We start from the raw sequence: 20,311 nt of genomic DNA, 5'->3' as shown, positions 1-20,311 counted from the left end.
GAAAAATTAGTCTAATGCATGGCTTTAACAAGAGGGAGAGCGTGAGCATGAATAATTAATCTCACTAGTCTGTGGCAATCAGATAAAATGAAGTCCCATTTGCTCAACCTTATTAAAAGAGAGAGAGCACGGGAGGGAGAGAGAGATGGTAAAGGTCGTTGAGGGACTCGTAACGTGGGAAGAACCGCCTCTGAGATGGGTAATGTGTTTTCTAATCTCTGCGGTCTTTAACTAAACGTAATGGTCAAGGTACTCTTCTGGTAGTTCTGAGTTGTTGAATTATTCAACACTTTAGAAAACCCTTGACTCCTGACTACCAACTTAGACATCTTTATGATGAATTTTTGGAGAGGGATTAGATCCCACTGTTTCATTCAGAAACGACCTGTCCTCTTGCAAAAAAAAAAAAAAACTTCCAGAAAAAGTAAAGACATAGGAATAGACTCAGTATCAGATTTTAATTCTTCTATTTACTGTGGACATTTCTTCCTGCTGTAGATGTTGAAGTATTTTAAAAACAAGAGATTGAGTCCAAGTCCTGTTGAAAACTCTACAGTGATATGTAAGTGTGGAATGTTACTTTAAAGTAGACCAGGAGATTGCTGGTGTTTTTTTTCCGCTCCCTCTAGGAACTAATTTTTATGCGGTTTTTAGGATATTCACCGTAGATAGCAGATTTGATTTATTTCTAGGTCCACATAATCCTATTTTGGATATTTTATAGTTGAAGTTTTCTCAGAAACTTTATTTTCAACTGCATAAAATAAAAATAAAATTTAGCATGTTCTCTATAGTCTTTGTGGATTAAGAAGGCATTTTACATTTTGAAATTGCCCTCTCTCCTTTCAGATACTATGAGCAATAGTTTCTTAGGAATTTCCAAAGATTCGGTTCTTATAAATGTATGTTGACAGTGAGATCGATGGTTTTCAAGGTGGGGTCAGTTTATTAACCTCTCAATTCTGAAATATGAATCTGTATACTGACAATTGGTAAGTGTATAGGTTAACAAAAAAATAGCATATCATTTTCATGCGTGTGGTGAGAGGAGACTATAAAATATTACATTAAAACTTTTGAGTTCAGTGATGAATTTTAACCCCATGATCAATAGAATACAATGTATGCTCATATGTGTGTGTATGTGTGTGTAAATGAAGAGGCTTTTGAACTGTGAATTCTGGGGCAAGGACTGTGTCTTCAGTACTTAATAACAGTTACTGACCCATAGTGAGCACTTAATGTTAAATGAATTACTTTTTAATAAGAGACTTAAATAATCTTCAGAAAGGTTCCTTATGAATCATCCTCCCTGGCTCCCTTTTTTGCTGGAGAGAAGGTGTGCATGCATGCTCAGTCACTTCGGTTGTATCTGACTCTTTGTAACCCTATGGACTATAGCCCACAAGGCTCCTCTGTCCGTGGGATGCCCCGGGGAAGAATGCTGGAGTGGGTTGCCATGTCCTCCTCCAGAGGGTTTTCCCGCCGCAGGAATCGAACCCAGGTCTCCTGCATTACAGGCAGATTCTTTATCCGCTGAGCCACCCTGGGAAGCCCGGGAGAAGAGGCAGTGTTCAAATATAATGAATACATTGTCTGGAGACCAAGAATACTTTCTTAGCTGCCTCCATACCTTATGGAACAGAGCTTCCTATAATTAGCAAGTGGATGTGACTGAAGAGAGCAGTGTTGGGGAGTATCAGTTGTATCTCAAAAGAAATTTTTTTTTTAATGTTTCAAATAGGACTTTGTGTTTTAGTTTGTCATTTAAAGGAGTCATCTAGTGGTTAACTCTGCAAGCTTCATCTTCCTTAATACTTCTGCTGTTCGTTCTTTTACCTGTTGTGGTGTAAATACAGAGGGGGAAAAAGAGAGAACCCATGCCGGCTTCTTGTTAGCCTCCCCTATTAGCCTCCCCTATTATATAATCAGAAGCAGTGAGCCTTAGTTGGTTTCCATGCTTCTTTTTCTGTGTTAGGAAATTGGGATACCTAATTTCCCCACTTGGCATTTTTTGTGTGTCCTTTGAGTTTGTTTGCACCTTGGCCTGGAATTCTTTGGAGTTTCTTTTCTTCTGCATTTCCTTTTGTTCTGGCAGGGACGTCCTCTACTGCCATTACCTGGAAGGGGTCAGGAAATGAGGCGACAGAGCCTCTTCTCTGTGGGAGCGAGTGGTGTGACCAAGCCCTGGGCGATGCTGGGTGGAAGGTGTTTGTGCGGGCCTGCTCCCCTAACGCACACCTGTGTGTTCCTCCTCCTCCCCAGATCCTGGTGTACAGCCTGGAAGCAGAACGCTGCGTCTCGAAGCTGGGCAACGCGCTGGGCGACTTCTCTTGCGTCAACCTCCGGGACAGCCCTCCCAACCTCATGGTCAGCGGCAACATGGACCGGAGGTAGGTCTCCACACAGTTGCATATCTGGCTGCCACAGGCAGCTTCTCGGGAGATTGGGCCACTCAGCCCCACTGAACTCGCTTGATTTCCTGCAGAGCTCACCCTCCTCACTTCTCACTCACAGCTCTGCCCACCTGAGTTCAGCCCTGACCCCACAAATACTGTCTCTTTGAACTTGGAGAACAAAAGTCTCATATTAGGTAATAGTTGGATGGAGCCGCCTCTCTGTCTCGTTTCTGAAACTCCATGGGAAGGGGGTCTTTTAGACCATTTGGTGGACGCAGTTGGTGGAAAGTCCAGTGAGACCACTTGGAATATCTTTTGTCCCCCTGCTATAAAATTTGTTTGGCATTTAAAAGCTCACTTTCTAATATTAAAAACAATAACCTAAGGGATGAATCATGTTAAGCAAAACAGGGTTGCCTGCCAAATGATGTCAAGAGTGTGTTTCAGAACACTATGGTGTCCCTCTGGTGATGCGGGAGAGGGGGGAGACTTCATGTGAACAGATTCCAGTTTCTATTTAGCTGATTAGCAGTCTTCCCTGTAACGTATTGGCTGAGGGAGTCAGATTTTCCCGTTCCAGGGTCCCGTGCCAGCTCCGGCCGCTCCAGGACCCATCAGCACGAAAGGATTAGAGTGTTTGAAAAGACGGAGCCCAAATTTTAGGGTTTTTTTTTCCTTTCTGTGCCCTCTCCCCCACGTCTCTTCCTTTCCTTTCTTTCTTTCTTTTTTTTGGCTGGATATCTGTCACGTCTGATCCAGTGCCCTGAAGAGAGGTAGGGTGGCCGGAGGCCAGGTTCGGCCAGCAGCCCCTCCCCGGCCGGCTCTGGGCTGCAGGTGGCGGGCAGCTCGGTGGGGGTATCAGATCGTGAGGCGGGTCCTCCTTTGTGCCAAATCCAAGACCTCTGTCACGTGAGTGCAGCTTGCAAAAATAATTATTTTGTCAAATAATATTTCCAACTTCTGACCTCCACCACTACTGCCCACTCCCATAGAGCAAAAAGATAATGTGAGTGTGCGTTACTGAAAGAAAATACTTGATCTTATTTTTTTTTCCCTCAAGGCGTCCTGAAACAGCTGCTTCTCATACTTGAGAATTAAAATCCTTAGTATACATGCAGGCAGGTTTTCTTTTTATTTTAAAAAAAGAAAAAGGACAAACCCTAGGCTTGGTAACTGGGCCCACTTGTGGCACAGCAGGCGGAACAAACCGGCTTGTAGGCTTACTCTTCCCATTTTCATTTCCGATCTGAACTGGACAAAGGCTCCGAGCGTGTCTGATAGGAGCTCCCCCAGGGGCCCAGCAGCACCCCCGCCTTCCAGGAGTGCTCTAGCGGGGCATCCAGATGGAAGAGTGTGGGACTGTGGGTTATGCTTCAGTGTTTGCCGACAGTATGAGCGTGTAGGTGATCAACCACAGTGAGGCTGCCAGGAAACCAAAATGGTGTTCCCCGAAAGAGAACTCTGCTCTCTGCACAACGCAGCCTAGTTAGCTCTAGAAGCTCAGTTACAGCCAGATCGTCCTGACCGTTGTCAGCCGCTCATCCTGCTGTCAAGTGAGGAGGCCGGCATGTATTGGGTTAAGCCGATGTTTTATTCTGGAGCAGAGCTGCCTGACTATATACCCACTGCCAGAGGAGAAGCGAGCGCATAGTGTAAAAGGGCTCTCTGGTCATTTTGAAGGCCCAGTCTGACCATGTTAAATCCTTTTTATTAATATACCAACATTATGGTTTTTTTCATATGGTAAAGAATCTGCCAGCAAGGCGGGAAGCCTAGGTTTGATCCCTGGTTCAGGAAGATTCCCTAGAGAAGGGAATGGCAACCCACTCCAGTATTCTTACCTGGACAGTCCCAATGCACAGAGTCTGGCGGGCTGTATAGTCCATGGGGTCAAAAAGAGTCAGACACCACTGAGCGACTAACACTTTCACTTTTCTTTTGTCTTTATGGATGAAAAGAATGGACTAGGGACTTGGAGTTGGGGAGGGGGCTGTCCAAAACGGCATTTCATCAGGGCCAGTTCTAGATCTGTGTGCCACTGGCTTGACCACTGCTGGTACCTCAGAGGGTCACCATTTATATAGGATTGTCCTTTATGAATCACATTTACAGTGTTAGCAACATGAACTTGAAACATGGGGCTTAAAATATTACACATCTGTAAAAAGGAAGGACTTCTCTTGTGGCTCTGCTGGTAAAGAACCCTCCTGCAATGCGGGAGACCTGGTTCGATCCCTGAGTTGGGAAGATCCGCTGGAGAAGGGAAGGGCGGAGTATTCTGGCCTGAGAATTCCGTGGACTGTATAGTCCATGGGGTCGCAAAGAGTTGAATATGACTGAGCGACTTTTCACTTTCAAAAAGGAAAGAATATGGACTCTAAGTGTATACAGGCATGTCTTTTGGGATTTTCCCAAAGGCTTAATATTTAATAACTATGAGTAGGATCTCATTAGGTTGTACAGTGTATGTTTTATTTCAGAAGTGAGAGGAAGGGGCAAATACTGTGGAGAGAGCCATGTGGCTTTCACCTAGTGACACGTGCAGTTTAAAAACCTTGGGACCTTTTTAATTTTAAAAACTAAATTTCTGTTGCTTTCTCTTGGTACTTCATAAATAACTTGAGAATGGAATAGACTCTAAAGGTACATAAAACTGTCCAAGGGTAAAACAAAAATAAAGTTTCATTAAAGTAAGGAAATCAGCTTGAGTAACTTTGTAAATATGGGTGGAATTATATAAGGAGTTGTGTTTCGGGGTAGGGGGAGGCGGCATGGTATAGGCTGAAATTAAAAATGAAAAAATAGTTCTAGCTTGTCACTAGAGGTTAAGTAGAGTCTGATAAAAGATTATAAAGTGATCAAGGTGTGGTAACTGAGTTACTGTTGGGTTGTACCTTGCCCTCATTGGAAGGGAAGGGTGATACAGTGGGCTTTTATAGGTGGGGCTGTGCACAAGAGTTTTAATACCCTAGATCAGTGATGGTTTTTTAAATGTTTATTTTGTGTTTTGCTGCTAAGCCAAGAAGAAAGAGTGGTTAAGCAATATTAGAGGAGGAGGGGTGGGTTGTACATCCAGTGTTAGGGATAGAAGCTTATGTCTTACCACAGTGTCTGTCTTGTGCTCAGAGAGGGCTTAACTCTGTATGTGAAATGAGTGAAAGTTGCTCAGTCATGTCCCTCTGTTCGACCCCATGGACTATACATACAGCCTATGGAATTCTCCAGGCCAGAATACTGGAGTGGGTAGCCTTTCCCTTCTTCAAGGGATCTTCCCAACCCAGGGATCAAACCCAAGTCTCCTTCATTGCAGGTGGATTCTTTTTCCAGCTGAGTCACAAGGGAAGCCCAAGAATACTGGAGTGGGTAGCCTGTCCCTTCTCCAGCGGATCTTTCTGACCCAGGAATCGAACTGGGTTTTCCTGCATTGCAGGCAGGTTCTTTACCAGCTGAGCTATCAGAGAAGCCATTAACTCTGTATATTTTGCATTTAAGATGCACTGATTTTTATTTTTTTACATTTTCACATCTATAAAATCAAGATGTGTCTTTTATAACATCTTACAAATAATTGGCAGCATGTTAAAATATTACATAAAGTAATGGTGCTTCTTACATTGGATGGTGTTTTCAATTAAATAAAAGTTTGTATTTGTTCAGTGAAGGCAAAAATAAGTCCATAACTTAGAAATTAGAACGGTTGTGAGAAACTTGATTGGGTTACTAAGATAAAGTCTGCAAGAAATAGACCACTGTGGGTTTGGGTTTTTTTTTTTTAGTTTTACCCTTGTCTGGGGTTCACTGAACATTCAGAATCTGTAAATTTATGTCTTCTATCAAATTTGGGAAGTTTTTTGCCATTATTTCTTCAAATATTTTTTTCCACACTGATCCGTTTCCCTTCTCCCCTGGGACTTTAGTGATGTGAAGGACAAACCTTTTATCTCACAGATACCTGAAACTCGATTCATTTTCTTTCCTGAGCCTTATATTCTTCGGGTTGCAAATATCTATTGATTTAACTCTGGATCCACTAACTTTTTCCTCTGTCATCTCCATTGTACTATTGAGCCCATCTAGTGAATTTTTTAATTTTGGATTTTATACTCTTTGGTTCAAAATTTCCATTGTTTCTATTTGCTCCTAATCTCATCCTTTCTTATCCCTGTACCTTTACCTCCTGGAATATAATTGAAATAGCTGCTTTAAAGTCACTGATGATTCCTAAAGCCGGAGTTATTTTAGGGTTGACATTGTTTTTTGCATGGAGAACGGGTTACATCTTCCTGGGGCTTTCAGGGCGGGAGGAGTATCAAGTAATGTGGGATGTGTCCTGGACATTTTGTGTGCGCTGTGTCCTGTTGCATAATCCTGTTTCAAACAGGCACTGCCCCTGGTTAAGACTGCAGCTTGTGTCTTGCCTGCAGTGGGTGTCAGTTCAGTTTTCTCTGACTCTGTCCTGCATGTGTCGCCCGGAGCTTCGGCTGAGACCGTCAGTCTTGCTGGAGCCTTTGTGGCACAGCTTAGCGTCTGCGTGAGCAGGAGTCACGCCCAGTGTCACGGGCTCCCCGTCGCCAGTTCCTCCCGCTCTGCATCCCTACACTTCCTAGCTTTCAGGGCCCCCTTTCCCAGGGCCTCTGACCAGGAGATGGGGTTTCTCTCAGAGTCTCACCTGTGAGTGCAGCTCTGTGAGTACGGACTGCCCATGGGCAAACCAGAGAGAGAGGAGAGGGAATCCCCAGAGACCCACACCCACATTCTTTGGACGTAGGGGCTTCTGTCGTCGGTTCTTCAGAAAGAGGGTGACGATTCTGTTAGCATTTCAGCTCCCGCACCATCACACAGGCTTCTCCTGGAGCTCATGCTCAGAGTGAGGCTCTTCCTCCCCCACCCGCGACCTCCACAACTTGCTGTACTGAGTCAGCTCTCCAGGGTCCTTAGGTCCTTGCCTTTTTGTTCCAGAGGTTTTGGTTGTAGCAGCAGAAGACAGGCAGCTATGGGCTTACTTGAAGTCAGAATCAGAACTCCTGTTCTCTTTAAATTATTAAAATAAGCTCAATAGTTGGCAGCAGAGAGCTGTATTACATGGGGTCCCTTCCCATTCTATTGCTCTCAGTCTCCTCTCTGGGAGCTGCTCCTTCCTCTCTAATGAGTGAAACCTGGGATCCACACTAGGAAATGCTCCGCTGGGGACAACCAGAATAAGAGCTGGTGATAAGGTGGGACTTCCTGGCGGTCCAGTGGTTAGGACTCTGTGCTGCCATTGCTGGGGCCTGGGTTCAATCCCTGGTCAGGGGAACTAAGACCCCACCCCGCAAGCCGCGTGGCAGCGCCAAAAACAACAACAAAGAGTTGGTGGTAAGGGTGTGTGTCAGGTTGTTAGTGGGCTGCCAAGGCAATACTCGCTGAACCAACAAATCCCACTGCTTTTTCCTCCTGTAATCTTTCTTTTTAAAACTTTAGCTTAATCAGAGAGAATTTACATACCTACAGTTCACCAGTTTAAATTATACAATCCCGTGTAAAGTTCACAAGGTTGCTGTGATCTTAAAATACTTTTTCATCACCCCAGACAGAAACCTTGTGCCCATTAGCAGACACTCTCCACATCCCCCCAACCCCTCTAGCTTTTGGCAACTGCTAATCACTTCCTGCCTCTATGGATCTGCTTTGGAGATTTCATATAAATGGAATCATAGAACATATGACCTTTTTGTGGCTGGCTTCTTCCTTCCATTCAGCGTAGTGTCTCCAAGATAAACCTCCAAGATAAGCTCAAATCACCACTTAATTCCTCCTTATGGCCAAGTCGTTTTCCACTGTGTGAGTATGCCACATTCACTCATTATTCATCCATCAGTTAGCATTTGGGTTGTTTCCACTTTTTGGTTCTTATGAATAGTGCTATTAGCATTCAGCCACAAATTTTTGTATAGGTGTTATATTTTCAGTTCTCTTGTGTATACATACCTAGGAGTGGAATTGCCGGCTTATATAAGTCAGTGTTTAACTATCCAGGGAGCTGCCAGACAGTTTTCCAGTGACGGTGCCGTCTTCCATTCCCAGCAGCAGTGGGTGGAGGTTCCAGTTTCTCCACACCCTCACCTGTACTTACCGTTGTCTCTGATGATAGCTGCCCTGAAGACGTGACGTTGAACATCCTTTCATGTGCTTCTTGGCCTTTTTGGATAAATGTCTGTTCAGAGCCTTAGTCCATTCTTTAATTAGGTTGTCTTTTTATTTATTGAGTTTTATGAGTTCTTTGTCTAGTCTGGATACCAACCTCTTATAAGATACGACTGGTAAATATGTTTCCCCATTTTGTGGGTTCTTTTCACGCTCTTGATAGTGTTCTTTGAAGCATGGAAGTTTTAAATTTTGATAGAGTTTGACTTTTCCAGTTTTTCTTTACTGCTTGTGCTCTTGGTATCATTGAAGAAGCCATTTCCTAGCCCAAAGTCACAGACATATTCCTATGTTTACTTAGAAGAATTTCTGTGGTTTTGCCCTCCATTGAGGTCTGTGACGCGTTTGGAGTTAAACTTTTGTATGTAGTGTGGGGTGGGGGTCCCGCCTTTTCTTTGCCTGTGGATATCCACTGTCCTAGGAGAACCATGGTCTGCTGAGAAAAGGCCATTCTTTCCCCATCAGATCGTCTGGCCGCACTGTTGAAAACCAGTTGACCGTACAATGGAGAGGTTGTGCTAGGTATACTTATCTGTTTAAAATTTTAAAGGATATTACAGTTAGCTAAATGTTTCCATATTCCCAATGTACCTTGTTAATTTGGTGTTATACATATCTCATTTTTGTCCACAGGTGGTGTCATGGGCTGTCTTGTGAGGATTATAGAGTGTTCAGTCTCACAGAGCTCTTTAAGACCATCCAGTGGCGGCCCAGCTAAGGAGACAGGCCTAGAAAGGTCGAGTGATCACTCTCACAGGGCTTATTACTTTTGTGGGCAAAATACAAAGAACTCTAGAGAGACAGCTTTACAATACAGAGAGCTCTGACCATGGCCTGGTTGGATTCAACTCGTCAGTTCTGCCTGAAAATCCATGTTTTTCTAGTTGCTGTTAAAAATAAATCATTCACCAAAGACCATCATTGGTGCTGTGTAGATATAGATAAGTAGATAGCTACAGCTACTGATTTGGCCATATGTTATATTTTAAAATCCTCTTTAATAGCCTAGCTTTGATGAGACAAAACAGAATCATGTTATTGATTTCTTTAAAAAAAAAAAACAACAAAAAAACTTGTTTTCTTGATTAATTTGGTCATTTTGAAAAAGAAGGACTGTGTTTTCATGCCATCTTGCTGGTTGCCTTTATTTTCTGGATAGAAGTATAGCTGAAGGTCAGGTCTTTCTTCATGAAACTGCCAAGCCAGAGTCTGGACAGCCTTCATTTTTGCCATCAAATACAGTGTTTTGCCTTTTTTTTTTTTTGGCCTTACTATTATAAGGGACTATTTAGTCCAAACCAATGGGAAGCAAGCTCTGAGTTGTGACCACTAATTAAAGAGTCTTGGAGCTTGCTTCTCGCCCTGACAAATGCAGAGTTGTGATGGCTTCTGGTGCTGCTGCTGGCTGTTAGGGAGAGCGAGTGGGGCGTAAATGTTACACTTGCTCCATCTGCAAGTGTTATAATAAGTTATTCAGAGCTCTTAGCACAGGACCAGCCAGAGCGTGCCTCCCTCTCGCTTCCAGCACGTTTTCCTGCCCATCAGATGGATGCTCCTCTGTTGGGAGTCTTTGGAAGGTTCTGGTGTCTTTTGTTTTAATTGGCGGGCTCGAGCCGACTCCTATGGTGTGATTTTCATTAGAGAGGGGCTGGAGAGAAGGAGAGTGTTGGAACAGTCCTCCAAACCCAACCATGAATATTAAACATAATACAATTACAGCTTTCAGACCAATTTTTTTTTTCCTTTTCATCGGGCAAAGTTGATGAAACGCACGCTGGCTGGGGATTCACCGTGTCCACCGTGGGCTTCTTTTTGTCCCTGGAATCAGTTGTCTTGGCATGTCTGTGCCCATTCGCCGTGCTACCTGTTTCCCCGTGTCAGGTATTTGATTTGTGCGCCGAGGGCACACGCTCTGCCAAGGAGCGCTGCTGTTCAGGCTAGGGCCACGAAAGGTTTGTGGGGACTTCCCGCCCTGGTTGCTGTCTCTGTCTACCAGAGACCAGAGCCTTGCCTCTCTAAGGAGATGTCTTCTGAGTCTTTCCTTTCTCCCTACGGGGATAAGTTCGAGTCTGTTTTTGGCCCATCTTTGTTTTCCTTAGTGATACAATACACTAATGGCGTATCTTTCAGTGTATTTGTGTTTTGTTTGGAGCCATCCATGCTGGTATCTAAATACAATAGGAAAACAGATGGCAAACTTTGAACTTCTGGACCAAATTTGTGTTTGCCTTTGTCTCCTTAACAGCCAAACTGTAAATGATGAGAGTATAAATATTCAACAGAGGAGCTCTTTATGAAAATCACCAGAGCAAAATAGACCCTTATTACCCAAATATGCACTGAAAAGTACTCGAGCTAAAAATTTCTCCCTCCCCCTCGTCCTTTTCTGGTTCCCATTAGTAGGAACCTGCAGCTGCAGCCTGCAGGCAGGGTTCCCTTCACAGCAGCTCTACCTTTTCTCTCTTCTCTTACCCACAAATGCCCAAAGATTAGTGTCTCCAAATGCTGACCCAGGGAGTGCTTTGTCCTCACACTCGCTCTGCCTCTCTCTGGTCTTCGACCCCCTCACTGGGAAGCGGGGCTGGGTGGGGAGGAGGTTGACGGAGCTCTCAGTCGTCCAGCCAACAGCCTGGAGGCAGCCCTGGACCTAGCCTCTGTGTCCTAAGACACTAGATTTCTAAAACCCTGTGTGATTTGAAACAAAACACCTATGTGGAAGTGTATACAAGGTATGTTGTGTAGAATTTAAAGAACAACCGAATGCCTGGGCATTCCCCCAGCGCACACACACAAGAAACAGAGCATGACCAGTACTTGAAGGCCCAGCCCCGGGAGCCCCTCCCAGTCACGCGTGAGCTCGTTTCTTAAATAGTTCGGCTGTGTCTAGAATGAGAAGTAAAGGCTGCCTTCATTCCTCTCATTCTTCCTTGACGTTCTTCCCCACGGTAACTACTGTTACCAGTTTAGTATGTGTGTCCTTCCGGCATTTTACTTTTAAAAGTCTTTAAGAGAAGTCATCTATACCTTTAAAATTCAAAAGCACAAAAAAGTATATACGGGGAGAAGCTGTCTCCTGGGAGCGTCTCTCTGCTCAGAGGAGGCTGGGTAGCTGCATTCTCCAGAAGGGGGCCTTCACAGTCAGGTGGGTGCAGCCGCCGCCACCCCCGAGCTGGCACATGGCTGGGCCCGGGTGCCTGGGGTGAGGCAGTGTGTGAGTGACGGATGCCCTCAGTCCGCGTCGTTCTCATCCTCTCCTGCCTGTGCAGGCCTCCATCACGCCTGTACGGACGCACCGTCACGGCCTCAGCTGATCGAGGTAGGTAACTTGTGTGCACCATTGAGTCTCTCAGATTCATGATGACGCAAAAACGATGCTCTAATTATCATAACATCTTTTTGTCTTAGGTTGCTTTTAAGACCTCTGTTTTTTTGTGGTTTCCCGCTTTATGATGATACTCTTTGATATGTATCTCTTTTTAAGTTATTCTGATTAGTGTTCATGAGTGTGCATATGCCCGTCTTTCATTCTGGGAAAATAGCCATTAACACTTCGAATAGTGCTTCTTTGCCATACACTGTATTTTCTCCTTAGGGAAACTTCTTTCGGGCATAAATAAGCTGGACCATCCGCTCCCATCCTTCCTGTCTCTTAACCCTTCATTCACATTTTTCATCTGCTTCTCTCTCTCCGTGCTCCAGTCTAGGTAACCTTTCAGATTTATCTTCTAATTTACAAGTGCTTTGTCTAATCTGCTTCTGGACTGTCTGATGATTTTAATTGCAGGATTATGCTTTTGTGTCTAGAAGTTCTATACTGCTTTTTTGTGAAGCGACTTCTCAATACGCCTGTTTGGGCGGCCCCCAGTCTTGGCCCTGTGGTGAAGGAAGAGCCAGGCCCACTGCTTCCTGTGACTGGACCTGCCTTCAGCCTCACCCCTACCACACACACGCCTGCAGGCGCCAGAAACTGCAGCTCAGGCTCTCCAGGCTGGTTTTCTATAGGGGTCCCAGGGAGGTCAGGTGCTCTGTGAGTTCATCAGGGCTTTTAGAAGGATGTAGTTACGTCTTACCCAGCAATATTAAGTGATATTTACTGGGATGGTCAGCAGGTACCTGAAACAGAAGCCTCATCTTTGCTACTAAAAAAGTGCTGTGGCTAATGGCCTTATATATACGTGTGTGGATGTACACATATATTAGATGTGGTGGTATTTAGTTGCTAAGTTATATCTGACTCTTTGTGACCACATGGACTGTAGCCCACCAGGCTTCTCTGTCCATGGGGTTTTCCAGGCAAGAATACTGGAGTGGGTTGCCAGTTCCTTCTCCAGGGGATCTTCCTGACCCAGGGATCGAGCTCACGTCTCCTGTGTTGCAGGCGGATTCTTTACCACTGAGTCATTGAGGAAGCCCCCAGTATGAGATGTAGCCTAGATAAAATCCTAGAAGTAGAGCGGCTAGGTCAAAAGTGAAGTATATTTTTTAATTTGTTGGATATTGTCAAATCACTCCCCAAAGAGAAGGCTTGTGCTCCCATCAGCTGCACAGAAGTACCTGTCCATCCAGGATGGAAGATCTCAGAGTACTGCAGAACTTGACCTTTGCAGGTAGACAGTTGACAAGTGCCCTTATGGTGCTGTAGTTTTAGTGCATAATTTCTCTCGTTACCAGTGAATTGGGACATCTTGTACGTGTTTAAAAGCCATTAGTATTAATATTTCTTTTCCTGTCAACTTTTTCTTTTCTCTCGGTTTAATAATGGGTTATCAGTGACTTGCCTGGTGGGGCAGGGGTTCCGTCCCTGCCCTGGTCAGGGAACTAAGCCAGCATACTGCAACCAAGACCCGACCAGCCAAGTAAATATTTCAAAAATAATGGGTCATATCAATTTAAATGAATTTCTTTTTAAACAAGAAATTAGCCAGTCCTCTCTGCTGCAAACATTTCCCCCAGTTTACCAGTTACGTGGACGTGCTGTTTTTTTTTAATGTTTTTAGAAAGGCCTGCCTATCTCGAATATTTTTAATTGTTTTTAATTCTCTAAGTCCTCCATAGTTAGTTTTGGTGGGTAGAGCTCCACGTTGAGAGTTATTATAAGGTACTTTGTCTTTAATTGCTAATTTAAGTGGGATCTTTTCTTGTAATGGAGGGAAGGGGCACAGCAAAACGAATTTCTTAGGTGTTATTTTTTATTTTACATACGATGTAACTGTACACATCAGCCGTTAAGTATACATGATGTTCCTCCCGCTCCTCTAGGCTGTCACAGAGCACTGGGGTGGTTGAGCTCCCTGTGTGACAGTGTATTAAATGTACTAAAACCCACCTGCAAAAGTGTAAATCATGGGGTGGTTTTTTAATTGGAATATTTGATTTATACTTTTTACATGTGGGCTTTTTTTCCCGCCAAGTTTTATGAAACGTTTAGTACACTGTACCCGTCTCATCGTTATGAAGTACTCTCAGCTAATGCTTTTTGCTCTGAAATTTTCAGGTATTAAAATTGTCACCTCTCTTCCTTGTCACACGCCAATGTGCCTTTCATGTGTAGCACATATTGAGTTTTGCTCTGTGGCCTGTTTGAGGCTCTTCCTCTTAAGAGGTGGTTTGTCCTTGTCCTGTGCGTCCGTCTGCCCAGCTGACATAGTAGGTCTTTCTCTGCTGTCTGCGATGCTCATACCGCATTCTGTGGGGGGCAGGGGGCTCCGCACTGTCCTTCTGATATTTTGCCATCCCACTTTCTTTGAGAGAGTATCCACGGGTAGCTCACTTTGAGTCCTTTTCTGGTAGAAATTAAAAAAAAGAAAAAAAGAAAAACTCTTCATTATGCCCTCAAACTTGGTAAGTAATGCAGTATAGAATTTCCAGTTGAAATAATTTCCCCTCAGAATGCTGAAAGTAGCTCGTGTGTGGGTATGCTCATAGAGCTGTAAGAGCCCAGGGCCTGGAGCGTGTTCGAGTTCTTCCCTCTCCCCACGTTCTCCGTGTGGGACGCGTTTGTCCAGCTCCCCTGCCAGCTGGTGGGCAGCAGTAGTCTCTTCTTGGTGGTAGAAATTCAGCACATACTTGTATAAAAAGTAGTTTTTAAAGATGTTCTTCAGATTATTACAAGGTAGGTAATTATCTCAAGATTTCAGGTAAGCAACTCCCCAGTGTCTACATAGTCTCATCCTGATTCTCTTATGCTTAGTCAATGATGGATGCATCCCCTTTGCACATTTCAACAAGACGCTGATTAACCATGTACCACTCCACCTGAAAAGGGCTGTTTTTCGGGTGAACTGGGCACCGGTTCAGGTTGCAGACAAATGTAGCTGTTTTACATCTTGCCCTTAACAGACTTGCATACAGACAGCAGAACTGCCATGCTGGGCTTCTCAGGCCCAGGTCCCCATGGAAGCAGCGTGCCAGTCAGGTCACAGCCTCCCTCTCCAGGGGCTGCTGTCCAGGACAGCTTGTATCTGTGTCCTTGTTCTGTGCTTTGATCTACCCCGGTGGCTCAGAGAGTAAAGAATCTGCCCGCAATGTGGGAGACCCAGGTTCGATCCCTGGGTTGGGAAGGTGCCCTGGAGAAGGAGATGGCAACCCACTCAAGTATGGACAGAGGAGCCCGGCAGGCTACAGACCACGGGGTCGCAGAGAGTCGGACACGACTGAGTGACTAACACTTTCACTTGTGTGTGCTTTGAGCAGTTGAGGGGGCTCTGAACTAGGTCATTTCTAGTGCCCCGTAGCCTCCTGGGAGAGTACACCATGGAGGTGAATGTTCAGACGTTTGTAACTAAAGGAGTTTCATATTCTTCATCTTCATAGGGTCGCTGTGCACAGACGAGGAGGAATCTGTCACCTCGGGCTCTAATGCTAATTTCTCTGCTCACCTCGGGCCCTGCAGGGTGAGGATCCACGACCTCCGCACCGACAGCATCGCCCTGTCTATCTCCGCCCACCAGCTCGGAGTGTCTGCAGTCCAGATGGATGACTGGAAGATCGTCAGTGGAGGCGAGGAGGGCCTGGTCTCTGTGTGGGACTACCGGATGAGCCAGAAGCTCTGGGAGGTTCACTCCAGGTAGGCCGGCCCGCAGGTGCTGCTGTGATCCTCCGAGCCAGCTGCTGAGATCTCTGGAAATGGTCTCAGAACTGGAGCTGGTCACTGCTGCCTGTTCAGACGGCCACCACACGGCTCGGGTAGAGACCGTGATGGGACAGACCCCCCCATCCGTCCACTCCAGGGAGTGTTGCCGTTTACAAGGGCGCTTCACACTGAAAAGTTCAGGTTCAGCTAAGGAGGAATTTATAACTTGAACCTTTAGCTCTAAAATTCAAGAGACAGATACTCTCGCAAGCAGAGCAGATGGCTAGGTAAATGGAACTAAGGGGGCCTCACCTGTTAAACATCTTGAGCTTGCTTCTAACCTTTAAAGCAGAGGTGGCCTCACCTGAGCAGAGATCAGCTGGAGCCGACCGGAGGCTGCCCCCTCGCCCACACCCACCCAGCCCCCCCACGTCCCTGCAGGAGACAGGCAGCAAACCCCTCCCACCCCCAGCCCCCCGGGTTGTCCATCAGCACCGCTGTGACGAGACGCAGAGCTTCCACAGCTGAGGCTGCAGATAGACACCGAGGCGTGTCCCCGCCAACTGCATGGCATGAAGAAGTGAAGACTTCTCACAGGTCTAGTTTAAGTACGAGGTCCAAAGAGGACTGGCTTGCCTTCTTGCGGGGCAGTGGTAGCTGGCGCTGGGCCGGCAGCTTTCTTGGCTGGGGTGCCTGCTGTCCGTGGGGAACGCATCGAGTTGCCACCAGGTGGTGCCAGAGGGCAGCAAATGCCCGCACCATGGCTGCCCCGATCCATCTATAGGGACAGCCTTTTACTCTTTTCTCAAGAGCTGTCTATGCCTGGCCGCTCCGACAGCCCACGAGGCCTGCCCTCGAGCCGAGCTCTTCTCTCTCTCCCTGAAAAGCTGTTCTCCCTCGGGTGGATCGTTAAGGTGAAGCCGGGGTAAGTAAGCTGGTGCCCAGAGCTCTGTCCTGCCCCACCTTCCTAGCTCAGTTGTGATGCCCCTCAGTTCTCACCAGGGCTTAGCGCTTGTCCCAGAGAAGGTCGCAAAGCCCGTTTACCAGCGCAAGGCTTTGATGCTGCTCAGTCTGCTGGGGATTCTCAGACTCAGTCCAGTCCTGGCAGCCAGTGCCCCATGGCCTCTCGAGCTCTGGTCCCACTGTTTGCAGTCTCCCACCCCACTGCCCACCACAGCCACACTCCCCAGGTGCCCCCACCCCCCCGCCCCACCAGTGGCACGCCTGGGACTGAGCCCCGACCTGTCCCTCCCCGTCCTCTAGACTTTGCTCTCCAGCCCTCTTGCCTCGCTGGGCCGAAGTTCTCCAGGAACGCTTTTCTGTCCAGCCGGTGCCGCAGACCCTGGACTCAGGAACCCCGTCACCACCTTAAGAGGATCCTCTGCTCTGGCCAAGATGCCTGTCCTGCCCCCAGCCATCTCCGGGGCAGGGACACCCCCTCAGCCCCTCCAGGCCACCCCCTGCCCTTCTCAGAGGGCCTGGCTGACCCCTGTAGTCTGTGCTGGTGTCTCCTCTTCCTCCTCCCAGTGCTGAACTGTGTCTCATCACATCTCTGATGCTCTGGAAACACTGGCTGCTTTTCATGAGAATAGAGCCCACCTTCTTAACACTTGGGACGCTCTCTGATGGCAGGCATCTGCTTGCATTAGACAGCTTTTCTATCCTGTGTCTGGCCCATTGCTCCACTGGAGGAAGTTTTTTTAAGTGAACAAAAAGTCTTTGCTACATAGGTTTTATGGCAACCCACTCCAGTATCCTTGCCTGGAAAATCTCATGGACTGAGGATGGAGGAGCCTGGGGGGCTGCAGTCGGTTGGGTCACGGAGAGTGGGGCACGACTGAGTGGCGAGACTTACGCGTGGTGGGTCTGAAGCCACTTTGTGCTGCCACAAGCCTGAGCACAGCCCTCTGAGAGGGGCCAAGCGGGAGTCCTGTCCTGGGGGTGGCCGGGGGCGGGCCGTCGTCTGGGCCAGAGCAGAGGATCCTTTCAAGAGTAGTGAGGTGAGGGGGCTCCTGAGTCCCGGGCCCGGTGGGGCCTTTGTGGGCAGCACTGGGCAGGCACACCCTGCAGATGGGGAACCCGGCTCAGAGAGCTGGCGTGGCTGGGCCCAGGCCAGCCCGCGAGAGGGGCTGTTCTCCACCGCGTGTGTCTGAGGTGTCTCAGGTTATTTGACCTTTTACGTCCCAGTGCGCCAGGTGCTGGAGCGTTGGCCAGAGCACAGGGCCATGGAGACGCGTGTCCAGAGGTGGCCCAGCGGGTGGCCTGGTCTCCGCGAGGCTGGGGGCCGGAGGCCAGACACTGGCCCTTGGAGGCCCAGTTTCCTCTGCTGTGAAGGAAGAGCCTGGCTTAGGCGGCTCTGGAGCCCCATGCAGCTCCCCGCTTTGAGGCCCTGGTAGCAGAGGCAGGACGTGAGTTTCCGCAGGCTTACCCTGACAAGTGTCCCCGTGTGTTGCAGACACCCCGTGCGGCACATCTCCTTCAACAGCCACAGCCTCATCACGGCCCACGTGCCCTACGAGCGGGTGGTGCGCAACGCCGACCTGGACAACTTCGCCACCCACCGCAGGTCAGCGCCTGGGGCGGGGGCTGGTCTGGGTGTGTAGGTGTTCAGAACAGACACTCTTAGCCTGATTTTGTTGCTAGAACAGCCTGGGCCACCTTGTTCCCTGCAGGGTGTACCCTCAGGCACGGCCGTTCTTTTCATTGAGGTCAGGAACAGACACAGATGTGGGCAGTACCGTGGGCTGAGTGCCTGCTGCAGCTGGATGCTGTGGGGGTGGGGAGGTGGTAGGGACATGGTGGGGCTGTGGCCACATGCCTAGAGCCCAAGACTGAAGGCTTAAGATGGTGGTAGAAGCCTAGCGACAGTGCCAAAGCCCAGTCCTCACGCTCAGCCCGAGGCTGCCAGCCGGGGCCTCAGAGGCCCTCATTACCGGTGGCCTGGCTCCCTGCCCAGTCGGGCACCTCCCCACACTCACGTCCCTCCGCCAAACCTGTCTGCCCACCTCTTCATCTCTAGGCGTGGGACTGAGGGTCAGACACACTGAGGCAGTCGTCATGAGTGGCTGTCTCGAGCAGACGCCACGGGGGCAGGGGCTGGGCCCTGGGACTGACCGTGCTTTTCTGTGCATTCTCTAGACACCGGGGGCTGATCCAGGCCTACGCGTTTGCAGTGGACCAGCTGGCCTTTCAGAGCACGGTGCCCATCTGCCGCTCGGCCTGCGATGCCATGCCGGGTTACAACTACGACCTCGCGCTCGCCTTCCCCCCCGACAGCATCTAGGGAAGCGCCTCACTGGAGAGCGGGAGGGGCCCCGCCCGGGGCTGTGAGTGTGGGGAAGAGCAGCCCCGGGCACACTGTGTGACCCTACACCCCTCTGCTGGGGGGGTCTCCCCCATCGTTGTGTACACTACGCAGAGGCCTTCACTGTAGCTCCCCCCTCCAGCACACTCTCTTTCCAGTCTCCAAACCCCTTCTTCTCTGGGGGGGGCCTTTGGATACGCTGGTCTGAGCTGACAAGGCCTCATCACCCACCCGGCTCTTGGATCTGAGGTCACGAATTCAACTCTGGGTCGTCCCCAATCTGGAAGGTAGTCCTTCATGCTGGTAGCTTTTGATTTATAATTCTATATTTGTACAATTTCATTAATAACTGTTTTGCTTACTACGGTGTCTGTAACATGTGATACAAAGTAGACATTTTCTACATCCTCATGAATAAACAACTGTCCTCCACATAGGGGGAAGATGATGGATTCTGGAGCAGAGAATGAGAACAGGGGATAATACCGGAGGAGCCGTTTAACCCACCGAGATAAGACAGGACATGTTAACCCACTGACATGACAGGGTAACACAAGAGACCTGTTCATGCTGATAAATAGCTTCCATTTCCGTAAGATTAAGAGGGCAAACCATTGCACTCCTCTTGATTTAAAGACTCTTGTAATCAGCAGCAGCAGTCGCCTACCATACCTACAAAACATCAAAGCAGAAAACTGGTGGAGCTAAACAGACAAATCCATGCTCATGGTGGGTGGTCAGATCAAATCAGTTAAAGTAAGGATTTGGAAGACATACTTACTATAATTTATAAGCTCAACACAATGGATGTAGATAGGATCCTGTACCTTTGCAGATACCCACAGGCCACACACAAGAAATGAGCATGTATGGAGGGCACAAGGAGCAGCTCGGATTAGATGAAGAGCAGTACCAGCAGACAGGCCCAGTCCAGTGCCCCAGTCCCGGTGGGTTGCAATCAGACATCAACAGAGTGCTGAGCAAAGCAAAGACCTGGAGACTCCAGGCGCTCCTGAATTAACTTTGGATTTTTAAATTTTTAATCGGAGGATAACTGCTTTACAACATTGGGTTGGCTTCTGCTGTAAGCAGCATGAATCTAACTTGCTTTTAAAGAGGGAAATAGAAGTGGAAACCAGGAAGGGTGACAGTGGAAGCGCTGACCATCCAGACCCAGGGGATGAGGCCGGGAGACCTTGCAGCTTAATAGAAAACAAGACAGGAAGTCAGTGCCCTGAGCAGGCACCTCAGGAAGCTCGAGAGAGGTCCCAGTGACCCCCACAGAAGGCAGGCGTTAGGATAAAAACACCCATGAACTAGTGTTTAAGCGTTCGTTGCTCAGTCGTGTACCAC

General features: G+C 47.8%; 1 protein-coding gene across 8 annotated transcripts in view; it reads left to right on the top strand.

The window, feature by feature from the left end:
- Positions 1-19,404, top strand: part of FBXW8 (F-box and WD repeat domain containing 8) — a 118,455-nt gene extending 99,051 nt beyond the window's left edge. For 2 of the 8 annotated variants that reach the window (XM_055550788.1, XM_055550785.1), the window contains exons 8-11: positions 2,266-2,393; positions 15,475-15,648; positions 18,110-18,220; positions 18,793-19,404. In XM_055550788.1, the coding sequence (XP_055406763.1) occupies positions 2,266-2,393; positions 15,475-15,648; positions 18,110-18,220; positions 18,793-18,937 (558 nt within the window). In that variant the 3' untranslated portion in view covers positions 18,938-19,404. The other 6 variants (XR_008703627.1, XR_008703628.1, XM_055550786.1 and 3 more) reach the window with 6 other exon arrangements.
- The last annotated feature ends 907 nt before the right edge of the window (positions 19,405-20,311 follow it).

Source organism: Bubalus kerabau, chromosome 16 (assembly GCF_029407905.1).
Source record: "Bubalus kerabau isolate K-KA32 ecotype Philippines breed swamp buffalo chromosome 16, PCC_UOA_SB_1v2, whole genome shotgun sequence".
NCBI lineage: Eukaryota > Metazoa > Chordata > Mammalia > Artiodactyla > Bovidae > Bubalus > Bubalus kerabau.
This window is presented reverse-complemented; position numbering and strand designations above follow the sequence as displayed.